The following is a 17427-nucleotide window of genomic DNA, read 5'->3' on the forward strand; positions in this document are numbered from 1 at the left end:
TGTTGCAGGTGGCACACAGGGACGAGTCGGACATACAGAATCTGTGCAAGTATGCATTCACGCCCACATGTCCCAGGCGAAAACGGGTCAGTACAACCGATATACGTCGAAAGTTTGCATGCAACCAAGGGGAAGGGAGTAAATCATCCCTAACAGTCAGTTGGGGATGACCCTTCCCAGTCACTGCAAAAGATTGGCGCCAGTCTGCCTGACAACGTGCTAGAAATTGCCTGTTCAGCCGGTATCTTTGATCAAAATATTCAACCGGGTGGAAGTAGTTGTGATCAAGTTCATGTCCCAATTAGGCTGCCCGGTCTGCCAACTCATTTCCACTAATCCCAGCATGAGCTTTCACCCACTGCAGTACAATTAGTCTCTTAACATTCAGCCTCCTGAGCAGCTCCCGTATGCGGAAGGCACAAGTGATCGCCTGGAGTGCGGGCCTCTTGAAGACTGCAGCAGAAACAGAGCAGAACGTGAGTCGGAGTAAATGACCCAGTCATGGTGCGAAGCACCCTCAACAACAAATCAATGAGTGGCAGATGGCGAGGAGCTCAGTGGTCAAGACACTGCTTCTCAGGTGTAGGCGCAAAGAGACGGCTCTATCCTGTGAAGGAATATAGATTCGACAGGCACTGGACTCCTGGTTGGGTAGACGAGAACCGTCACAGTATATAGCACAGAATCCAGAAAAAATTTCGCCCATAGTTGCATTGTTTTGAAATAGGGGATCCACACTCAAGTGTCGAGTCCATGCTGACTTGGAAGTGTTCAACAATCGTTTGCCTGGGGGGGGGGGGGGGACTGAATTAAGCGTGGGTACTGGTATGCGTAACTAGGGCCAAACTGACGAAGATTGGCAGCAGATGAGGCGAGGGCAGAGTCAATCCTTGCGTTAAGAGGCAATTTTAATGAAGCAGTCTGATCATTGGACGGTCAATAGCACATCTTTAGGGCCGATTGGGTCCCAAGTAACTGACGGCGGAGAGACAAAGCAGGTGTGTGCGCTTTCGCTTGCAGGAAGACGCTGTGTGTTGTTCGTCGCGCTCCCAAGAAGGCATTCTGGAGTACCACCAGCTTGGTAAGCATCGAATTTGAGGCCGTATGGTAGAGCGTGGATCCATAATCAAGCTTTGCCCGGATGTAGACACAATAGAACATCCGCAGGAAACTCCTTGATGCACCCCAGCTTGAAGAAGCCATGTGCTTGAGGGGGTCCATTCTGCGAATAATGTCGCTTCGCAAATTGGCGATATGTGGTCCCCAATGTAAGCGAGGAGCATAGAAGATCGTGCCCAACACTCTGTTGTGCTCTATAGTTGATAATTTTATCGTCAGAACTGGAATCTGCTTGCATTTGTTAGATAAATATTGGAAAACAGTTATGTTGGGGGGGTTTACCACCAGTCCCCATCGTTTGAAGTAAGAAAAAACGGGAATAATTCATTTATGTATTCATCCCATTGACAGTTTCCCTCTAATCGGCTTGAAAACCTTGACTTGCATTGTCAAAGAGGAAAAAAAGCAGTTTAGAAATGCACGTTAGCCTTGAAAAGCGGAAGATAAACAATGAACGCGAAATTTCATTTTCGAGCTAAATGGAAGAGAGCTAACGGGATTGAAACCTTGGTTGATAAATGTAACCCTCTTCAGATTTATCGAATCAGCAGTGGTTACAGAAATAAAAGATCGGGGATGGCATAAGAATAAAGAACGAATACATTCAAGAAAAAAATTTGTTCGAAAAAAATCTATGTGATGAATATAGTACAAGACCCCAAATGACAAAGATGGAGGAAAGGGGGGTGACCGCAGGTAAAGAAATTTAATAAAATAAATGCAAGGTAAATTGGAGATATGTAATGAAATTATCGCCGGCGCTTTCATTAGGGTTTGAGCCCCAGAATTTATAGTTGTTTCCGACTTTCCGAGGAGATGGATTTTACATGCAGAATTGCTGATCTAGATGACTCAACTCCCACTACACAATGAGTACACGAAAAGTTCGGCAAATAAGATTTACAAATATTCCATTGCGCACAGGGAAGGATCATTAACGACACAATTTAGATAAAAATCATATAATGTTAGAGAATTTACTCGAACATCAATTATGTATTGCAAAAAAATAAGCGAGATAATTGACAAACGTACATCAAAGTAGTTCTAGTGAGAGATCGACGATGGCTCCTACGCAAATTTGGTGATTGCAGAACGCAAGGCCAACCATGTAGCCAAATCATAAAATTTAATAACGAAACCCTGACAGATTACAGCTTTGCTTGTAAAAACGTAATAACTACATGGATAGACAACTACACACTCGAGACAAAATATAAACCTACAGAATAAGACGCACCGTTGTGCCATGCCCAATGACTTCAGTCGTTCATCGACTTTCCTCTAATTAAAAATTCTGCAACACAGAGGAAGTACTTTTGATTATCAGCGGACTGTATGTCACGTGATACTGAGTATGCATCAGCTCGTAGATTCATTTAGGTCGACGAATTGATTGAACAGTTAAAAAATATTAAACCAAAATACGAAAAACTGCACAATACACGCGCATCTGACACTTTGACCGAACAGTTTCTATGCAAAACGTTGCCGTGCGATTTTGACAACAAAGAAAGCAACGAGCAGAACCGACCAATAATCAAGAAGAGTTACAACTAAATGCAACATGATGCGCTCGCGCCACGTACGCCCCGCAACGAACGTTTAGTTGATGTCAAATTATTTATTGTGAGCAGCGCTCGACTGGCCAGGGACTAGAAACGGTCCCTGGAGCGAGACCGGGAGCGGGAAAACGAGCGCCGTACAGGTGAGTACGTGGGAGAGCCTCGGTAACCCCGGGGAGACCGAGACCGAGAACGGGAGCGGAACCTGTACCCGCCACCACCACCGCCGCCGCCGCCGCCACCACCACCACCACCACCGCCGCCGCCGCCGCCACCACCACCACCACCACCGCCGCCGCCGCCCCCACCACCTCGTGGGCTGCCACCACGGGGGCTCCCACCTCCATAATCTTCCTTCACTCGGATATATGAATTTTCCCCCTGAGAAAAATGGTAGCATCACTAACAGGAAACTGGTAACCAAAAAAAAAAAAATAGTTGTCAATTAAAACAAGGAAATTAAATAGCTAAAAGTAAGTTGTCAGTCAATACATGAAACGAGCAAATGCTAACAACTGGCATGATAAAATTGTTTACCAAGTACGCAAATTAGCATGATAAGAAACCATAATACAACTGAAACTAAATGTCAGCCAAGATTAAAAATAGACAAACTTGTTCGTACCTCGTGCGATCTGAATTTGGAGTCATCAAGTTTGCGTATGCTGTTCTTCATATCTTCATATCTGAGGAACTCTACTACCCCTGTGCCATCTTTGTAGACGTCAGCGTAGCAGACATCACCAGCTTCACGCATGTGATCCTTCAGATCCTGCCAGCTGCCAGAGGGTGGAAGGCCTGCACAACGAGTCGAACATGAGAACGATTGCGAGGCACGTAACAAACCTAGCTCATCAGAGAGGCTGCCTAAGTAACTATGAATGACAGCAAAGACCCATGATGGAGATATGGAGGTTCATCGGGGTATGATAACATGAGGCTAATAATGAGATCTCCAAATCAGTATGATAGAAACAAAGAAGCACCGGTGAGAAATTGAAAGAAATAATACACACAAACACCAAGATTAAAAATAGGATACAAGGTAAATCTAAAAACTGAAGAAGAGCAGAAATGAAATCACATATGATTTTTAACAATTCATGCTTGTACTTCAATACACAGACAATAGAAAGTGGAAAACCCGGAACTTGTGCTAAATATGATTGCCCATAAGACTTCCATTGATTAGTGCTGGTGATTTTCACCGAGGATGAAATTTTAGAAGAGATGAAAACTAACGCCTGGCTACTGAGACTTAGGTATTTAATAACAACATTGCAGTTTCCAACGTTCAAGAGCATAAATAAATGATGTATTGGGTGCAAAACATTGTCAAGTCACACTTAAATCATAAGTCTAACATGAAGCCATACCAATACCCCAGGACTAAACAGATTTTAATTCATAATTAGAAAAAAGTGATGAAGCTAAATTTTTACAAAAATTTTAATGACGTATAATTTGATCAATTTTCAATATAATTGGCATACATTAGCCCCATGTTAGTGGGAACACCTTCTTACAAGTACGAGTCCTCAGTCAAAGCTGTCCAGAGTATGTAATCCAATGCTATGAAAATCCAACATCATTTGATATGCAGTGCATTCCATTCCTCATCCGATAAGGAAGAACAATCCACACGGGAGTAAGCCAGCCATCCAATCAAATCGACAAAGGTGGCAACTTTTGCATGATTTGTATGAGTCCTCAATGAATCCCTTGTGACGACACTCAGGCCAATCCTTAGGTGCTGAAAAACACTCGATGAGAAAGAGGAAACGTCGGTCACTGATTTGTTTCAAACATGAAGAATATCTCCTAGCTGCCCTGCCCCTACTATAAGCAGTAACTCTTTAAATCATATACAAGCATATAAGCTTCAGATTTTCCTATTTCTACTTACCTTTGACGACCAATCAAACTTGAGGTTTAAACTCGTATGATATGAAGTACTACAAATCTCACATACAAGAAAAATATTCATTTGCAGAATGATTCATCGAAATACCACTAAGCTTCATGATAATTTGCCTAGAGTTCTCATAGGACATCAATAAATAGTCCTCAAAAGTGATATGCCTTAAATTGATATGTTTGGATCCCTTGACAATAAATAGCATAAGGATAAATAAATGCACAACCAATTTCTACATTGAAGTTGACTCAACAGGACACTCACCAACAAGTTGCACAAAATCAAGTGAAACTCATATCAGAAGAAAGTTTACAGACCACACCCTAGTGACTGATAACACTTCATAGCATAAAGAGTGTCAGGGGACATTCAAAGCCTGATCATTAACATTTTTTCAAGAAACTCTCGATAACTTTAATTAATTATAAAGAGTCAAGTCTACAACAAATTATGGCAAACCAAATCAAATTCAGATATGTCTGGATCAACATTACCAACCGAAATAAATTTTTAGCAAAATATTTATAAGCTTGACAAAACTCTTTTATACATTTTATTTCAATCAAAATAAGTGTTGCAGAAAAGGACAAGATAATTTTTCATTCTAATTATTTATGACAATGGAGATAAATTGTCTATATAATACAAAGTAGATGAATGGCCAAGTTCTTGCAATGAACACTCACCAGTGACGCAAACTCTGTACTGAGACCGACGTGCTGGTGGGCCCCGGCCTCTGCCCCTACCACCCATTGCACTGCTGCTGCTGCCGCCTCCCCTCGGGCCACCGGGATCTCTGTTGCGTGGAAATTCCACACGCAAGCGGTACCCATCATAGTCGTAGGAATCCCGGACACGTACTGCATCCTCAGCATCTCTGAAAAGATATAAAATATTATATCCATAAATATAGGACACAGCATAAATGGTATTTTTGTTCATATCTATTTCTAAAAGATGTTTAATAGTAAATTTCAGTGGGAGAGCAAGCCAAGAAAAGAATTTTCAGATTGCCACCATTAAAAGACTAATTACTTCAGAGGTACGACAACAGTTTGGGGACATCAGCAGAGGTAAATAATATACGTTTAAAAATTACTTTTTAAAGACAACACTTCTAAAGAATCCAGTGTCACTAATGTTAAAGATGTACAATGAATTTCTCATTTTATTTTCGAATGTTAAAAAAAATTAATTTTTCAATTTTTATAATATATAACTTTTTCAAAATTATTTATTCCGTCAATTGATTCATTCCTTGCCTCCGACTTCAAACAAGTGTGCAAAATTTCAGATCAATTGGACAGGTAAAAGTGTGTCAAATATCAGTTATAAGATTTGTATAGCTGACAAAAGTATTTTTTCAATTTTTTTAATATCGAAAAAATTCACTTTTTAAATCATTTATTTTGTCATTTGATTCATGCATTGTCTCCAACTTTACGCAAGTGTGCAAAATTTCAGATCGATAGGATAAGTAGAAGTGTATTCAATTTCGATTATAAGATTTGTAGCAGACAGACAAACAAGAAGTGAAGTTAAAGAGAAGTGTTGTAAAAAGATATCTACAGTACATTTTATAAGGTTTACATCAGTTGAGATTTATATTTAGACATATGAGTTGGATTTCTATCTAATATTTACATCAAATAATGAATTTGTAATTTCATCACTTTTTTCTTTCTTCAGTGATCAAGTGTGCCACATTTCAGCTGTCAGTTCAGTAAATAAAAAACCCAATATGGCCACACAACCATTGATCTTTGCATTGACTTTATTAAAGCAATACAGTAAATTTTTCAACAATTGCAGTAAGAGGATAACTGCATCTCTAAAATATGCACAAATAAGAAATTATGAAATTGTTTATGAATTCTCCCTCCCAACTATTTTTATACTGGAATAGAGTTGAATCTCGAGTCATTTATGAATGAATTGCCTTTGTAGAAAATTTAGTGGTGCATATTCTGAACCAAACTATTAGACAATGTCCCAATGAGTTAAGTTTAGACTACTCGATTTGCAATAGTCGACTTCTTGAAAGAAATGTTAGCCTCATTGTAATGTATTGCAATAGGACAGTCAATGCCAATAACATTGCTATAGCACCAAAGACTGGTCAACAAAAATGCACAATCAAACCACAAGTCAGAATTTCTTGTCAAATTATCACTTTGGAAAATTGGACAGCAAAGTGGTAAATCTGAGATTTTTTATAATCCGTTCATTTTTAATTATCTGATCTACTCAAGATTTCAATCTAAATCTTAAATATATGTGTATATATGATAATGCTGGTATCAATAATACTTACTGGCTACTTATAGTAAAAGAATCTAAAAACAGCCCATACCAATGGTGGGTAAAAAAAATGCACTGGTTAAAAAATTATCTATACATAGTATATTAATAGGCCCACAATTTTTTTGGCCCTTTTTTGGTCATTTCTGTCAAATTACTAGAAAAAAATAACTTCACAGATAGTTTCTTTTAACAATTTTATCTTAGCTCAACCTAAACTTCAACATCAATTTTAACTTTGCTGCTAATTTAATTTGCATACTGCATGTATTTTCTCAAAGTGAAACAAAAAGAACACAGTCATGAAAAATATATTATTTTTTTGGTATAATTTTATTTAGATACAGTAGGGTTTATTTTGTGACCAAAAGTTTACGTTACATGTTATTTTTGCCATACATCAACTCCTAAGTCCATTAAATCAGTCTAAAAATATTAGTCATTACTAAAAGCCTGCATTCAAGTTTGTGAAATGGAAAGTCAAGTCAATATAGACTTTGGTCTCTTTAGTTATGCTGCCAATTGATCTTTGAGCTATTTAAATACTCAAATCTTGACAAACACAATAAAAGAAGGCTGGTGATGAAGAAGATAAATCTTTCAAATGTATTCATTATTTTCAAATGCAAAATTCACTTTACAAAATTTATACATGTGGGTTTTTTTCTAACACACAGGTTTTTTTTGAGCACACAGGTTTTTTTTTGAGCACACATGTTTCTCTATAAATTTAGAATAATTTAGCCTCATAACTAAAAATCACTAGCATTACAAGCCTGGCAATTTTTGAGTAGGGTGAACACACCATATTCCGACACCTTACGGACATAGCAAGAAATAAATGGCTATAAATAGATCACCGTATGAGCAACTTGAGTTCTGATTTGTTTATGTCACTCTCAAGACACCATACTATGCGCCAGCAGCGATGAAACGTCACACACTGTTGCCATAATTATTTAACCCTTAATGCCCTGGTGTGACGAATTCGTCACACCAGGGACTAGCTACATTTTCCAACAATTTCACGTTTTCTGTCATTTTTTAAAAAAATTCACAGGAATAAAAAAAGTCTTAGATTTATTTTTTACATATGTGTACCAAGTTTCAAAGTTATGTCAGTAAATAACCAAAATATAATTTCCAATTTCCAATGGCAATGTCCAATTTCTTATGGAAATTCTATTTCGGTATTTAATAACAGATAACTTTGAAACTTGGTACACATATGAAAAAGATAAATCTAAGACTTTTTTGTTCGTAGGAATTTTTTGAAAAAAGTGAAAGAAAATGTGAAATTCTTAGAAAACCGCCAAAAAGGGGGTACTGTAGAAATCTATCTCCTCCTATGATTTTCAAGCTACAACATCGAGACTCATATCATTCGATGCGTAAGGACCATATCTATCGATTGGTCCTTGCTGTTTTTCGAAATTCTAATTTTTGTGGGTGGGGTGGGCATTTTAAAAAAAATTATTTCTCCCCCCACCCCTTCGAATTTCCCCTCCATCTTATTCAAAACATTTTCAAAACTTTAACGAAATTGAAAAAAAGCTTCGACCAATCTAGATCTTTTATTGGCAAACCAAACGGTTTATTAATCATTGCTGTAGCTTAAAAATTCTGGGAGGAAATAGGTTTGCAGTGACAATAAGTGTGAATGTTCAGTAGAGCGCGACAAAGTCCCGAGTGCCTCGAAATAGGCATTCAAGGTGACATGGATGCAAGACTAGACATTACTGGAGCCGAAATTCAGTCAAGGATAGTGGGAACGACTGCATGAGCACCATCCCGCACGACAGCAGCCGGATAACTAAAGATCAGCGTCTTCAGGTTGCATATTTATGTGCCCAACCAGTAATTTTCGCCTATATTAAATGTGAAAGAACTCCCCCACCCCTAACACTTTCACAAACTGTCGTCAAGGCATAAATCAACGTACAGAGATGATTTTGGTACCATTGGATAGGTCAGAATGTCAGCTTCGAAGTGAGACTTAAAACCGAAAAAGTGAATTTTACAATTTTTGTCCCAGAAATTCAGGGCGTAAAGGGTTAAAAAGCCTTTAGAATTCAAATCTACAAAATCAATGAATTCCAACACTGTGTGACTAAATGCGGCATATTGCGAGACTAACTCCAACAGCACTTCAAAATTGTAATTCGCAATTCCGACACCCTGTGTCAGAATTAGTTTTTATGTGTCTAAAACCATCTCTTAAATCAATAATCTATTAACTACTTAAAATCAGCAGGTACAAGTATATTTAAAGGATTCCCAATATATTCACAGACTAGTTTAAAAGTCTCAAACCATAATACCTATTCTTTCTACACAAACAGTTTATCCCTATTTAGTAAAGCAAGGTCAACTATCAACTTTCAAACGCGTTTTGATGTCCTCACTAGCTGACATGGACTTGCTCTGAGGATCTTAACATTTTCCGCTAGACCTAGTGTTTTGTAGAAATCTTGCCCGCAATAGTATGACGTCACAATTTCCACCATCTACGCTTGCGTGGAACTAATACCAAGATTAATATAAAGGAAAAAGTTGAGGAGTGTTGGAATTATCCACAGTATCGGAACATGGTGCGTTTACCCTATATAAAATTTAGAAACTACTAGTACTCATGGTCATGAGGTTTGGTACAAAAGTCACTACAAATTTCACAGTGCTAGTCTGCTAGATATAAGCCAATTCTTCAAAAGACATATGGGAAAACATTTTTTTTTTTTGAGTTTGAGACTACTTATTTAATAGGACTAAAAAAATGAAATTGGAAGAGCAAGAAAAACATTTTTCCTTAAAATTTTGTTGGGACTTGGGTCTTGGGCTGCACAATGTAGGCAAGCAGAGCCAGAACCACTCATACCAGCAGTGTAGTCTGGAAAAGTCCTATTTTTGTCTGAAATATCGCGGCTCTAATATCATATAATTTCAGTAGGTATGAAATCTCGCGGCTCGAATGTCAAATTTTTGTTTGATTAAAAAATCGCGGTTTGCACTTCGCAAACATGTCATTTCATAAAATTTTCAACTTCCGCATTGCTTTACCGTTTCCGCCAAAAATATCTTGCAGAAAAAACATAAACATCGTAATGTAAACAAATAAACTAAACGTTTGTTGAAGATCGCGCATAGTTGCGGTCATGTCAAAGCGGTCAGACTGTATATTAACACGTGCTGAACTTACAGTAGAGACAAATTTTATTGTTGCCGTTTGACTGTTTAAGGGTAAAATTAGAGATTTGGGGTAACACGTGCATAAACTTTGTAAATAAATTTGCATTCGCACCTCGTAAATGGCTTTTCATGGCCGAGATATGGAATTCACGGCTCGGTGAAATAGAATCACGGCTCGTAGAAATGGAATCACGGCTGGCAAATCCATAAAACCACGGCTTGAAAAATTCAGTTGCGGCTTGCCAAGTAGATATATTCCATACTAGCCAGCAGGCAGCATCATCAAACACAAGTCTCATGATAAGAAATTGGTTAGGCCTAGCTAAAATCTTGAGGCAAGTAGATGCCAAATTAAAAGTGAACAAATTCTAAAAAGTCGGTGTTTCTGTGGTTTGTCACTAGCTACTCACTACTAGCCACTAGGTAGTAGGGTACCTATGCAGTAGGCCCCTTGGGAACAAGCCAATTGCAAATTGGACAAAAATGTATGAGTAGGTATGGCCAATTTAACCTATTACTAACTAAGGCAGTAATGCCCTTTCCTAAATTTGTTAAAAAATATTTTGACACGTTTTTTTTAGCAAATTCAAAATACCTACCTAATTTTTTTCATCTACAATTTTAAGAAAGTTCTGTCCATTCTAGATTGGAATGGCACAGCCAAGTGCTAATAGTGACAAATGAAATAATTTTTGAGAAACCAGTAAATTCAAGCAGCAAGTGAATGAATTTGGATTTGTAGCGTGGTTAGGTAGGTACACTAAAAAAAAATCTTCTGTTCAGACGTCAGGCTATTCACGATTGAGGCGAAGAAGGAAAATTACGTTTTCAATTATAATTTTATAGCTAAATTGCTCGAAGAAACAAAATAAACATAAGCATAATGAGTAGTAATAAAAATGACAAAGCCCAGAAATGTGATAGCCTAGGCGTCTTTCTTACCTTGGATCTTCAAACTCGACGAAAGCAAATGGAGGACCTTTACGATTTTTCAGATCGATGAACAAAATTTTTCCAAATTTATAGAATAAATCTTCAATATCTTTAGACCTAATATCCGGGGGCAGATTTCCCACATAAATTCGATTTTCACTGCGAGACATAGTGAGCGGAGGAGCTAGAGCCTAAACGTAATAGGTAGAAAACTCAAAGTCAAATTAAAGACTGCCGTACTAACGAGCGCGGCAGCGTCTGCCCTAGTGTTGCCAAACGCTATGGTGCAAAACTATGAAAGTCTCTACAGTCGATTTTAAGATACGTCATCACAAATGTTTTTTTTTGTCTCGCAGCCAAATGTACTTGCTTTCAACTTTTCTGCAACAAATCTGCTTTGAACTTTTTCTGCAAGGGTATTTTCGCATGAACTAATCTAATCAAGATTGTCAATCATTTTGCAAATTGAACCAAATTTTGAACAATTTCCTTCACGTCAATTCAACTAAATTAATTGAATGGTGATTAAGTTGACGGACAATATATCTTGGACATGGTTAACTTTATTTGTCGAGTGGTTGTGGTGAGCAGACGATAGCCATCGATAATATTTTTTGGAATTGGTTCGCAGGCGAGTTCGCTGAAGTGTCGAATCGGTGGTGACCTACGGTCACGACCTTTAAATCGGTCATACACGCTGCCTAAAAAACTTTTACTAGCATCAAAAAAATTAAAAGTTCACACTCTTATGTTAACAAAAAAGTTCAAATATACCATATTCACAGCTGTCCTAAGAAAAAATATAAAAATTTGACAATCGCAAAAAATTAAAACCACGTACTAAAACAATTCGGTACGTTCACACGTCTTCCCACCCTCCCCTCTCTCAACCCTCCATTCCTCAAGACTCCACTCTCATCATCCTCCTCCTCTCCCTCATCCTCCACACGTTTTCCAAATATCTCTTCACACTCTCAAACATAGCCGCAGTTGCTCCCTCAGACAGACCCGTAATTATCGCCATCCACTCTTCGCTTGTTCTCTCATGCCCCACCTCGTTAGTCTTACCCCTCTCATTCAGAATCACCTCAATCATAGACTGACGCTCTCTCTCATACGCCCCACATTCCATCAACAAGTGCTCTACAGTTTCCTTCTCATCCCCATCACACATAAAACATTCATCTTCTCTCCTTTCATTCCACCTGTATGTACGTCCATTCACACCTAGCGCGCCTGCCCTAACACAAAACAGAAGGTCCCCACCTCTACTACCATCATACATACATTCATATTTTGGCTTCGCTTTCATCTGATACAGTCTTAGAGAGTCCTTTTCCTCCATTCCTTGCTTCCATACCTTCAGCCCATAGTCTTTCACTCGCTCATTTATTTCTCTTTTCCACTCTTTTTCATCCCACTCTATCCCAATCGCACCCCGTACTGTCACCACCCATTCTTCCTTTGGTCCAGCGGGCCTTTGGCGCACCCATGCTTCATGCATGCCACACTTACGCACCACTGCCCGACATCTGCGTGCCCATTTGCTCACCTTCATGTTCCACATATACATCTTTCGAGCCCAACGTTCATCATCCATTCGCTCCAGTCTCACTTTATACCTCAAAACTGCTCTCATTCTTTCATTGAAGGTATTCCAACCCATGTCTCCTCTCAGGGCCTCTACTGCAGTCCACCTGGGGGCTCCTAGTGCCAATGTCGCCACTCTATTTTGTACCAATTCCAATTTATCTAGCTCGCCATCACTATATGCTATCACATCCAGTCCATACATAATGCTAGGCACTGCTACACTCTTCCACACTTCTCTCAATACTTCATACTTACTCGCTCTCACTTTTGCTGACATGAGGCATGGCCCCTGTCAATCGCTAGCTCGTCAATCGGTCAAGAAGCGCATGCAGAGGCTGCAAAGCGCCTCTGCATGCGCTTTGAGGCACTTGACTCTCGTGTGTTGCCCCTAGTGTAAACGGGCCTTAACAGAACACTGATTGAACACTTGCCTCATATCTTAGGGCCGTAGCCCACTTCTAGAATGTGGAGGCTAGAATTTTACTCTAATCAATTATGCCAATCGATAAATTTTAACCGGCTAAAATAAACGAGAAGTGCCTTAAAAGTTTTTACTATATGTAAATTACGACCTAGGCCAATTGTTCAACGTACCCCAATGAATTTGTAATTGAGTTTGCTCATAGTACTGCTGTACTTTCCAAAAAAGATCTCCAGATATTTCTTCCAAAAAAAGACATTGAAGTTTCGGTTGATTACTAATTAAGGCGTGTAATTGATTTTCAGAAGGCTGCCATTCATGACCATCCAGAAAATGCACATGCATGCGTTCAACATTTGAGTGAAGTTTAACAAGGATATTTATGAGTCCTTCACAGATTGTGAAACTTAAGGTTTTGATGTTGGGTGCCGAAGACAGCAAAGAATTGAGTAAAACGAGCCATAACCTACAGCTTGATAAGCTGCCTTCTATTTCACCAGGTCCTCCTTCATGTAGCCAAATCTCGCTTAAGGTTGATCGTTGTGGGAACGCAAGCGTGTCGGATGTAGCAGTAGGAAGACGTATCAATGATCGATTCCAAACTTTGAGCCTAAGGCGCTCGACTTGGGGGCAAGTTTCCAGAACCAACTTCACCAAGCTCGTTGAAAGTTGTTCAGAATCGCTACAAGCTTCAAGCGTAATATCTATCAGTGACGAGGCTCTTGTAAGTATGAAAGGAATGAGAATTGAACGAGTGTGCCAGTCATCTTTTGAGACGTTGGCGTGGATCGAATGAATAGTTTTCCTCCCTCGGGCAATGTGAGCAAGTTGACACCCTATTTTCTTAACAGCAGCGGCCGATGATCGGGCTTGGGTTGTTCTGCAGTCGATTCTAAGGGTTGTGAGGAGAGGGCAGTGCCACACAAGCCTATCAAGACCATCGGCCGAAAGTTCGTGCAGGTAATCAGCCTTTATGAATAAATTGTCAATTGATAGCGTTCCAGATACTGACATGGCCTCAATTATTACATCTTCACAAAAATTCTCGTAACCTTCATCGAAGAAGTTAAATTTCCATTCACTGTAAATCAAATTTAAATTTTTATATAATGCCAGGAGCGCTATGTGAAAATCTGAAATAATTCGAACTGGACCATAGCTGAGCTCAATTTGTTTCAAATTTGCGAATTGGATTTCGACTCTTTGTTTTGGTTTGATCTTCAAACACTTCACTAGATTCTCATAAGATTGATCACCAAAGAATGCTCGAGCAAAGCCTTGACGTGATAGAACCAGCCAAGGATAGCAGTGTAAGAGCCGCAGCCTCTCGAGCCTCGGACAGAACTTGCTGGCAGCCACGAGAAGATCGTCGGTTATATTCAAGTGGGACAGGTTGAGCTCTCTTATGTTCGGCGCCGCCTTCAAAACGCTCTCAACAATGCCGGGGTACATCGCTCCATAGCACGACAACACTTTAGTCGGTAGTGGCTCAAGGGATTTTATCAGTTCAACCATCCAGTTCACCCACACTGACGGAACTACGCATAACTTATCCCTGTCTCCATAATCACGATCTATGAACACTTCTGTCAAAAGTACTAATTTCAGACACAGTTTCGATAGATGCTGCACGAAGTCAGAATCGTCCTTCGGGTGGACTTCCGTCAGTCTGTCCACAGCGGCGTTCAGACAACGTAGCAGGCCGGACTTCGGAAGTTTCATCCAGAAGCCTTTGACTGCCAGCACGGACACCTGTCAGTATCCAGTTAATATCGGAGTATTCTGGACAAATCATTCGATCATATACAAATATTTAAAACTAGTAATAATAATCATAAGTACAAGTATCCTACACAGTTTGGTAATAGATAATACCTGACAGTCTGACACTAACTTAATAAGCAATAAATAGTCTCCAGCAGTGATAATTTTATTTATTAATTATTTGGATGATTGTTCCATTATACCTGTATCTCTTGCTTTGCCCTTTCCAAGCAACAGGTCGTGGCCGAGTCCGGGCAAGAATGACACGACCGGGAACCCTGAGGAGCATCACCTCGACCATCAGTATGCATTGAAGAAGGATTTACACTATTTTCCACAGCTCTAGTGTCTTCTGTGCATTCCTTCACGATTTTATTACGATGTTGGACGAGCAGTTGCTTAGGTATTGAGTCTAAGGCTTTCTTGACTTTGTAGTTCACGGCAGAAACGACTGCCTTTACTACTGTGAGGGACGACAGATCCTCCAGCGATGCTGCTGTGCACCAAGCCATCTGGAAATCTAATCGTAATATATTCTATATTGGATAAACATGAAGCCCTATAAAATTTCAAAAATCGGCTTCATAATGATATACATACCAATATTTAATTGAAAACCGAAAAAGAGAAGTTAATCAATTTATCTGATCTATATCAATATGCAGGCGAAGAAAACGCTTGCAAACTAAACTCCATGTGACAGCAAAATTACAACAGGGGAGTTGCTCTCACCCTGTCGCACTATACCTAACTGAGAGAAGTGAATACGTCTACGTAAGCGCCTCTCTTTAACATATTATTTATATTCACTAAATATATTATGTTTATCAAAGTTTTGTTTGTTTGTGATTGAAGCCTGACTATGAAAATACATGGAGTCGGTTGGGGGTGATTAATGATATTAATCGTGTCGGTATGAAACTTTGATTTTTATCACTTGTGGGAGAATAGCAAGGCGTGGCAAAAGTTGGGGAAAAACATGGCTGGTAAATTGAAATTTTGTTTTTAATTTGTACACAAAAATGTTGTTTGGAAGATCCAAAATAGTTTTTCATGTTTAAATGGAAACGAGTCAACTGGGAGTTCTTTGTAAAATGTGGCTTCAAATTGGCCATTTTGGTTATCTCGCAGGTCATTAGGTCATATGTCAAACTGGACATTAATTAGCACTCATAAGCTTTATTCCTGTGAACGGTACTATGGCCAGCGGGAATGACTTGTCTTGGATGACGGTATTCCAAAATTGCAGGGTTTATTATTATTAATCTGTCACTTAGTTACAATTGGAATTCTAAAACGATTAACAAGTTGATATGTAGGAAATAATTCTGACGGGAATTGAACAAAAAGTAATTACCAAAAGAATTCAAATTTGACCGAAATTATATGAGCTTTTCTTCAGTTTGTTTTATTGTCGTATAAAAAAGGTTCATGGGATTAAATACAGAGAGAAACTTGATGCCTAGGCATCTGAGGTGAAGGCTACCTTACTAGGGGTTTGTTTACGTCAGGCAGGGCGGAGCCAGAACGTATATATAGCGGAGCTGCGGTGTGTAGGCGTCGAGTTGAATGCAACTTGGAGAGCGCAGCAGAGTTGCGGAACGGCGTGTGGGTGTATTTGCTCTACAACAACTGTTTAAATAGTTTACTAAATCAAGGCACGAGAGTTTATCAAAGATTTATTTTGAAGCGAATTTCACGGATATCCAGTAGATGTTTATCATATCGATCGCTTATTTTATTTACATGAGGCGCAATAACAAAGATATGAGAATTTCAATTGATATTACAGAACCTTACGATTAAAAAATAACCAATATTAAAACAATTTTATTAAATAATTGTTCAAAAACTGACAGCAACGTTTAAACTCTGGAATTAACTTGAAAAGTCTCATTATTTTAAAATGGATACAGAAAAAAACTCCACAGTAACTGCGCTAAATAATTTGAACCTCGTTTTGGAACGATCATTAAAAAGTTTGCCAATCCTCTACTCGGAATTAATTTATAAATAATAAGTTATTGAATAAAAAAACGTTAGACATGGAGATCGCTTTAAGGAAATTGAAACACGACACACTAACTCACCTTCTTCCAGGGCGGCGCGCAGGCAACTGGTGCAGCAGCCAGCAGGTCGAGTGTCAGCCATGGCTGCTCCGCCAGCCTACCTACTTGATGGAGTTGCTTGCACCTTGCAGGCTACCGGCAACCAGCACATCAGCTCAACATCACTCAAAAGCGAGAGCATTATTTCTCAGTGTGACCGAAAATTAGGTAGCTAAATCTTTGATAGTATTCACTCAAAAAATCATTGTTTGCAAACGAGGCGCGAGTACAGGGATACCGCACTTCAAGAACATAAACATTGACGAAGAATCGTAAAAAAATAAATAGGAAATTAACGTAACCTCGATTGCGCCGCAATACATCTCGACGTTCGCGCGTAGGCTGGGGCACTCGTCTCATTTGGGCGGTTGATTATATCGCGCTGTGAGATCGAGCAAGTAACTTCAAGAAAAACTTCGTTCGTTAAATTAACGTTTTAAGGTGAACTTAGGAGCAAAGTTGTAGGGGCAACATGTCAAGTACAACGTCCTCTCATTTGTCTGGACTGTTGATCAATTG

At 39.1% G+C, this 17427-nt stretch overlaps 2 protein-coding genes across 2 annotated transcripts; both read right to left on the reverse strand.

The window, feature by feature from the left end:
* Window positions 1-2065: 2065 nt before the first annotated feature.
* LOC108674229 (serine/arginine-rich splicing factor 1B) lies at window positions 2066-11311 on the reverse strand. The gene is made up of 4 exons (XM_018162165.2): window positions 11032-11311; window positions 5289-5479; window positions 3310-3482; window positions 2066-3065 (listed from the first exon to the last, which is right to left on the reverse strand). Exons 1-4 carry the CDS (start codon window positions 11190-11192, stop codon window positions 2775-2777), a joined length of 816 nt encoding a protein of 271 aa, XP_018017654.1. The 5' UTR covers window positions 11193-11311; the 3' UTR covers window positions 2066-2774.
* A 1660-nt stretch (window positions 11312-12971) lies between these two features.
* Window positions 12972-16913, reverse strand: LOC108674232. Its single transcript, XM_018162169.2, has 4 exons — window positions 16891-16913; window positions 16292-16423; window positions 15004-15312; window positions 12972-14788 (listed from the first exon to the last, which is right to left on the reverse strand). The coding sequence occupies exons 3-4, from the start codon at window positions 15310-15312 to the stop codon at window positions 13181-13183; spliced, it is 1917 nt and encodes a 638-aa protein (XP_018017658.1). The 5' UTR covers window positions 16292-16423; window positions 16891-16913; the 3' UTR covers window positions 12972-13180.
* Window positions 16914-17427: the final 514 nt, after the last annotated feature.

The sequence above is a fragment of the Hyalella azteca genome, unplaced genomic scaffold (assembly GCF_000764305.2).
Source record: "Hyalella azteca isolate HAZT.00-mixed unplaced genomic scaffold, Hazt_2.0.2 contig2628, whole genome shotgun sequence".
Taxonomy (NCBI): domain Eukaryota; kingdom Metazoa; phylum Arthropoda; class Malacostraca; order Amphipoda; family Hyalellidae; genus Hyalella; species Hyalella azteca.